Source organism: Dioscorea cayenensis, unplaced genomic scaffold (assembly GCF_009730915.1).
Source record: "Dioscorea cayenensis subsp. rotundata cultivar TDr96_F1 unplaced genomic scaffold, TDr96_F1_v2_PseudoChromosome.rev07_lg8_w22 25.fasta BLBR01000791.1, whole genome shotgun sequence".
NCBI classification, from domain to species: domain Eukaryota; kingdom Viridiplantae; phylum Streptophyta; class Magnoliopsida; order Dioscoreales; family Dioscoreaceae; genus Dioscorea; species Dioscorea cayenensis.
The window spans coordinates 20,304-27,971 of record NW_024087182.1 but is presented as its reverse complement, the minus strand read 5'-3'; the positions used below and the strand labels follow the sequence as shown (position 1 = coordinate 27,971).

The 7,668-nt window shown below is 34.0% G+C and overlaps 1 protein-coding gene across 1 annotated transcript; it reads left to right on the top strand.

The window, feature by feature from the left end:
- Positions 1-5,943: 5,943 nt before the first annotated feature.
- Positions 5,944-7,254, top strand: LOC120255022 (putative nuclease HARBI1). The gene is made up of 3 exons (XM_039262946.1): positions 5,944-6,008; positions 6,409-6,692; positions 6,767-7,254. The coding sequence occupies exons 1-3, from the start codon at positions 5,944-5,946 to the stop codon at positions 7,252-7,254; spliced, it is 837 nt and encodes a 278-aa protein (XP_039118880.1).
- Positions 7,255-7,668: the final 414 nt, after the last annotated feature.

Here is a 7,668-nt window from a genome sequence, read left to right as displayed (position 1 = left end):
CATTAATAATCAGCCAATTAATAATATTAATATTTAAATATAATATTTATACCAAAATTATAGTATTATCAATCTAAGTAGTTATTTTTTATAATTAATTAGTTAGATTTTTTCAATGTTTTAAAAATTATAATTAAAAACTAATTCAGTATATTTAACATCATTAATTAATATCTAATTAATGATATTAACATCTCATTCCAAAAATTAGATTGAAATTATAGTATACTAAAATTAAATATTTATTTTTCATAATTTAAAAATATATATAATTAAAAATAACTCTTTATTATATATACAATATCATTTATATGGACGACGGTCATAATCGTCATTTTATCATACTCCACTTTCTTTGCTTTTTCTCATTCCTGCACAAATTACACTCCCCTTCTAAATCCTTAACAACCAAAACACACCTTCATTCTCTCACTCCTCTTCCATTACCCCTCACGCCACTCCTAATCCACTCCTCCCAATCCAATTTTGTGATCCAAACACCCCCTCATAAATAATCGATGCTCTTCGTAGCACATAACGTAAGAGTAATGCTATATGAGGCGAAGGAATCACACGAACCAGCTACACGAATGATGTGGTTGGTGACGTGTCAAATAATTTTTAACATGAGAAAACAATAAAAAGGGATCCCGATCGCCTGCGTCCTCTCTCTCACTCTCTTCTCTCTTCTCTCTTCTCCATCTCATCATCATCATCATCATCATCACCACTAGCTCTGAGTGCAACTCTTTCTTTGTTCTTATGCAGATGTAGTGAAGAAGATACAAGTCCGAAAAGTGGGCAAAAACTCTTTGGAGCTTTCCTCTTATCGGTGTTCGAGATCTACACACATATATATGTTCATCATGTTGTTTTTCTATCACAACAAAAGGAATTGATTGACAACTTTTTATTTGTTTTTATTTGGACTTCTCATCGGTTCCTTTGCCACACAAAACCAAAAAGAAGAATCATGGCGGTGATTCGTAGTCAGTCGCTCTTTCTTCCGCGATCGGAGATGAGTTCAATAACACGCCGACACAGCCATCGGCCACACCTAGCTCTTCCAGCCCTCCTCCTCCTCTTCCGGCCAAGAAGAAGCGCAACCCTGGAACTCCATGCAAGATATAGAGGGAAGCGGCGACCGGGAGCGGCAACCTGGAGCGGTGACCGGGAGTGGTGGGAGGTAAGCGGCTGGGAGCGACTGGGAGAGAATCCCGAGAGAGAGAGAGAGACTGGGCAACCGCGTGCCCTCTTTTATTGTTTCTCATCTTTTTTTTAAATAATTTTTTGACGCCCTACCGACCACATCATTCGTGTGGCTGGTTCATGTGATTCCTTCGTCTCATATAACATTACTCTATAACGTAATATATCAATCGATAATAATGTAGCAACCATCTGCGTTACTGTAGTAACCATCATACTATAGCAACCACTCACGTTTTACTGTAAAAACTACCAACATTATTATTTTTCCATCTACCAATATATTTTAGACCATTGGATCAAATTAATCCTAACTATCTTATTTCTCTTTTGAGTGGCTATTAATACTCCCTCGTTTGTCATAAATCATATAAAGAGGAATGAATAAAAAGGGGTAAATTTTTGGATAGGTCACGGAACTTTGACTAATTTTCAATTTGGTAATCATACTTTAATTTGCATCAAATCAGTCACCCAATTTCAATTTCATTTCACAGGGCACCCACCCAGATACTTCTGACCCCCGATTGCTTGTGTGACCATCGAAGGCCATATTAGATGGCTTATGTGGCATAATGAGTTGACCAAGTTTTGCATTGTCAGTAAAGTTATACTACGTTGGCATCATCTTCAAGGGAGAATGCTGATTTGGTTTAAAGCATGACTGAGCTTCGACGGAATCTCACCAGAGATCTTATTGTTGGCCAAAGAGAAAATTTTTCAGGTTGGTGAGGTTCTCCCACAATGAAGAAGGAATGTTGCCAGATATGTTGTTTATAGCAAAGTCAAGCTTCTCGAGTTTTCGGCAATGTGATAAGCTCTCCGGCAAACCTGATCCATTAAAGGCATTAGAGGACAAGTTAAGTCTTTGGAGATTATCACAAGATCGAAAATCCAATGCCGAAAGCTAATTGGAGAAGTTGTTGTGTGAGAAGTCCATTGATTCCAAAGAAGCATGGATGAACTCCGGCGGAATGCTGCTAGAGATAAGGTTGTAGGAGAGATTAAGAGCCCTAAAGGTAGAGCAGGGTGACATGCCGGTGAATCATGTGGTGAGCTCGTTGCTGGAGAAGTTGAGGATTCTCAAGGCATGGCAACCAAACAAGGAGTGATTTAACAAGCCATTATCACTGATTCTATTGTGAGATCAATCAAGAACTTGGAGAGAAGACCCAAAAGAATAAACACCACCAAAGATTGAGTTCTAGGAGAGGTTCAAGGACTCCAAACGAGAGCAAAAGGCCAAAAACGCACTCGGAGATTGTTGTAGATAAGTTGTTCGCTAAAATGTCCGGGGTTTTCGAGGTTGCAAAAAGAGAGATTACCATGAAAGTGGTTTCCATGAAGATTGATGTCTTGGAGATTGGGTAACGCCATTAAAGCTTGGAGTACTTTACTAAGTTTACGGAACAAACCCATGCCATTGAGGTTCAGACGAAAGACCTCACCGCTAGCAGGTGGCAGGGAGAATAATACTCTAGTCTATGAACATGAGGAGCCATTACTGCTTGCATTCCAGTTCTTCAGGAATCCCTTCTAATCGAAAACACTAATGATTGCTTGAATGTAATCAAAGCCGAGATTGAAGAAGAAAAAAAACAACAATGGTAAGATGAGATGATTAAGAGAAGAAGGAGAAGCAAATCCAAAGCTCTCATTGACAAAAATACCAACTTTTGGAGTGAAAATAACTGGTTTTCTTCACATCTTGGGCATCCAATAAATAAAAAAAAAGATAGGGAATCAATTTATAATCATGGAAAAGATAATGCGACCGTGGCATAACTTTGTTGATAATGCAGAACTTGGGTGCCTCACTATGCCACATAAACCATTTGACGTGGCCCGGTGAGGATGACTGGGGTTCTCTGGTGACCACGTTAGCAATTGAGGGTCGGAATTCTCCGGGTAACTTTTTGATGAAATGAAATTAAAACTGGTTGACTAATTTGATGTAAATTGAAGTAGAATGACCAAACTGAAATTGGCTAAAGTTCTGTGACCTATCCAAAAATTTGTGAATGGAAATAAGGTGTTCGGTATATATTTTATTTCTCTTTATTCTTATATTATTTATGTTTCTATGCTTATCGTATATTTATGGAAATCTATATATATATTTACATTGAGGATGAACATTTAAAGCATATACAATACTCATCAAATTTTCTAATAAAATTAACAAATCAAAAAATGATACAGGGCAACTACTATGGATTGTCACATAAAAGTTTGTTGGCTGTCGTAAAGTTGAAACCCTATCCTATGGTATTATAATAGTATTGTTCATTTATTTATTTATTTATTTATTGGGCCTAGATACCTATTAGTTCCTCGGTAAACTCTTAAATAAGGGAAAAATTAATATGGTGTAAAACTCCAAAAGAACAATAAGAATAAGTAAATACTAAATATATTGAAAAACGTTATTTTTTTTTTAAATAACATCTTTTACGATAAAATTGGAAAATAATTTTTTGAGATTATATAAAAGGACCTACAGCTTTCTTCCACTGTAGGGCCATGTTTGGATGAGCTTTTTTAAAGCCCAGAAGTGCTTTTTTATAAGTTAAGCACTTCTGGGTTTTAAAATTCATGTTTGTATTGGCTTTTAGGAAAAAGCTAAAGCTGTTAAAAAAGCCTTTTTTCAGCTTTTTTGAGAAGCTGCTCAACTGGTGCTTCTCAAAAAAGCACTTTACAAAAGTTATTTTAATGGTTGTCTAATTCCCATTTTACCCTCAACAAATTAAGAAATTATATACTTTACTCCACCTTCTTCTCCTACATCCTTCATCCAGACAAAGGAATAGAGAAGGGAAGAAAGGAAAAAAAAGGGAAGGAGAGCTTTGGCCTTGGACTCCGGTGATCTTTGGGTAAAATTTAGAGGTATGTCTCATGTGATTCATCGTTAGTTTCGGTTTTCTCTAGTTTGGATATGTGATGATTTGTGTGAAACCATGTTTTGATGCCCTAGATCGGTTCAAAATTTAGGGAGAAAACTTTGTTCACTGGGATGTGTTTTTTTAGGAATTAATGTATTTGTATTTATTCAGTTGCTTGAGCTGATGAATGTTTTAGGCAATGTGAATGGGTGATTGAGATTCATGGCCCTTTTTTTTTTTAAATTTGAGGGAGAATCGTTGGTGTTTGTTTGAGATTCATGAGGAGATCTATGGTTGATTATATTATGCTTGATGCTTTGATGCTTGCAATGTGAATGTGTTTTGTTTCTAAAAGCAAAAAAAATCTTTTTTTTTTTTATTTTAATATTTATGTGCTGCTTTGATGCTTGCAATGGAGATTTATGTGGTGGTTGATCTGGGATTTATGTGTTGCTTTAATGGCATTCGGGTTATTTTGCATTGAGGACAGGAATTAGAAAAAATTAAGAGGGGACATAGAAAATGATGGGGATAAGGAAAAGAATTTGTTTTTATTTTTATTTTTAGTTTTGTTTTTTGAAAAAGTGGAAAACTACATATTATAACATTAGTGACAACAACTTAGTTTATTTCATGATCTCACAAAAAAAAATCAAGAAAATAATGATACAAAATTGTCGGATGTTTTTGAATTTTGAAATTAAGCTATTGGATAATAACTAGTGCAGGTATTTTCAAGTGTGCATAGCATATAATAATTTTGTTGTTGTGTGTTTGGCAAGCCTTTCACAATCCATGCTGTTTAAACTTTTACAAAATAATTTTATAAAACAAGCATCAAATATGTATAAATGAAGTTTCCATTCAATTAAGTATAGGCTGTTTAACTAATAAGTGTTGGTTTTCAATGTTACATAATGTGATTAATTATTATAAAACAAAGACAAAGTGTAGCAAAATTATTCATTGCAGTATGGTATATATACTAACATTGGGATACGATATTTGTTTTCATGCATGTGCAGCAGGATTATTCATTGCAACAGGGTGATATTTAAAACCATAAGAAAGAAGTCATATTAACAAAAACTTAGTATCAAATAAAACTCACATTATATTAGTATATATACAACCATTGACTTTGATTAGAATGGTTTTAATATATATATATATATTGTCCTGGTTGTTGGTTAATGAATAATATATATATATAATTTATGTCAAGAAGTGTTAAGATTTAGTTTTTATGTTGATGGTCACAAGATTATTTTTTTCATATGTAATTAAAACATGATTTCTATGTTGATTTCGTTATGTTATTTTTTTTATTAAGGGCTCAAGAGGATAAATATTTTTGAACATGGCCTCAAAACTAGCACTCAAAAGAATTGTACAAGGGACAAATGTGGGTGATGTGAATTTGGTAGCAAGTGAAAATACTCCAAAAGCAAGATGGGATGACACAAATACTGAAATGTTTTTAAAAATATGTGTCGAGGAGGTCCAGATTGGCAATAGGCCGCATACACACTTTACAAAAGAAGGTTGGAAAAATCTAATCTCAAAGTTTGCCACAAGAACAGGGGTGAGTTACAACCACAAACAACTGAAAAACAAGTGGGACTCTCTCAAGAAAGAGTTTGGCATATGGGCAAAGCTAGTGGAGCACCAAACAGGGCTTGGTTGGGACCCTGTTAAGAGAACAATTTTAGCAAGTGATGATTGGTGGGACAGAAAAGGACAAGTAAGACTATGAATTCATGTTATATATAATAACGTACTTATTTATTTATTTTGTAATTTTTATTTCAAATAAATAATAACACATTATTGTCTTTTTTTAAAAGAACCAATGTCTGATTCAGAAGAAGAAGCTAACAATTTGGATATGCATATGGATGAGTATATTAGACGGATGTATGCATGTGCCGAATCGCACAATACCGAAAGACATGAAGTCATTGATGAAGGGAGAGAAGAGGACATCCTTACTGACTGGTCATAGATGGGTTCATGAAATACTGAACGGATCAGATAGTCGTTTCTTTGAGCAAGTCCGAATGAATAAAACTCAGATAGAAGATTGGTGGTTGAACTTACTGAAAAGTATGGTTTACAACATACAAGAAATGTTACTGTCGAAGAATCAGTGATAATGTTCTTGTATATACTTAGACAAGGAGCTACTTATAGGAATGTGGAGGGGAGATTTCAACATTCGGAGAAATGACAGGCATGCAGCTTTCATCGAAAAGTGCTAAAAAGTCGTCCACAAACTTGGAAATGATATTATCAGACCGGTAGATGGAAATTTTAGAGATGTGGAGGACTACATCCAGGGTGATGTTCGTTATTGGCCTTACTTCAAAGACTGCATTGGCGCGATAGATGGAACACATGTGGCCATTCTTGTACCGGCTGAGAAACAAGTCCCATTTATGAATAGAAAAGGGTACACCTCAACAAATATTCTAGCCGCATGTGACTTCAATATGTGCTTCACATTTGCGCTTATTGGGTGGGAAGGATCGGCACATGACACACGTATATTAATGGAGGCTTTGAGAAATTCATCTTTGAAGTTTCCTCAGCCACCCGAAGGTTTATATTTACTTGAAATTAATTTCAATATCTATGTTCTATTTTTTATTTCTTATTGTATTATATTTTTGTAGGGAAATACTACCTTGTGGATTCTGGGTATCCTACAATGAAAGGATTTTTGGGGCCATACAAGAGTGCAAGATATCACATTCCACAATTTAGGATGTCTCGTGCATTTAGGTCTCCAAACGAAGTATTCAACTATCATCACTCGAGTTTGAGAAGTGTTATAGAAAGAACATTTGGAGTTTGTAAAGCAAGATGGAGAATTCTACAAAATATGACCAAGTATACTATGAAGGTCCAATTCCGAATTATATGGTCATGTTTTGCTCTTCATAATTTTATTCGTAGAATGGGAAACAATGATTTGGATGTTCTTGAGAGGCTTGAACACATCAACCAAATTCAAGAAGGAGAATGTGGCTTTGAGGATGATGATAGTGAAAGTTCATTTGTATGGCAACAACCTACGAATGAAGACACTAAAGAAATTATCAAACTTAGGAACAATATTCGTGATGAACTCTCCAATCAAAATATGAGTAATGTAATGTAATATTTGTGTTGTTAGTTGTTGCTATGGTTGTCAAGAAATTGCAAAACTTTCATGTTGTTGTTATTGTTGTTGTTATTGTTGTTGTTAATTTTTGTTATAAACTAACTCAATATTGTTTTTTTGTTCTTGTGATTTGAAAAATACTAGTGTTCTTGTTCTCATGGTGTTTAATATTCAAGTCTTAAGTTTTTTTTGTGCTTATTAAACAAGCACAACAACAATCACAACAATAATAATAATAATTATTATTATTATTATAATCATAATACATTAAGTTATAATTATAAAAATAATAATAATAATGATAATTAATAATGATTATTATTATAATCATAGTATATTAAGTTATAATAATAATAACAATAATTATAATAATAATGATAATTAATAAAGATTATTATTATAATCACAATC

What these genes read in the sequence shown, in the direction of transcription:
- LOC120255022 (XM_039262946.1), top strand. Translation starts at nt 5,944, where the DNA reads ATGTCTGATTCAGAAGAAGAAGCTAACAATTTGGATATGCATATGGAT. An exon ending in GATGAGTATATTAGACGGAT is followed by an intron (nt 6,009 to 6,408) that starts GTATGCATGTGC and finishes TGGAAATTTTAG; the next exon opens with AGATGTGGAGGACTACATCC. An exon ending in GTTTCCTCAGCCACCCGAAG is followed by an intron (nt 6,693 to 6,766) that starts GTTTATATTTAC and finishes ATATTTTTGTAG; the next exon opens with GGAAATACTACCTTGTGGAT.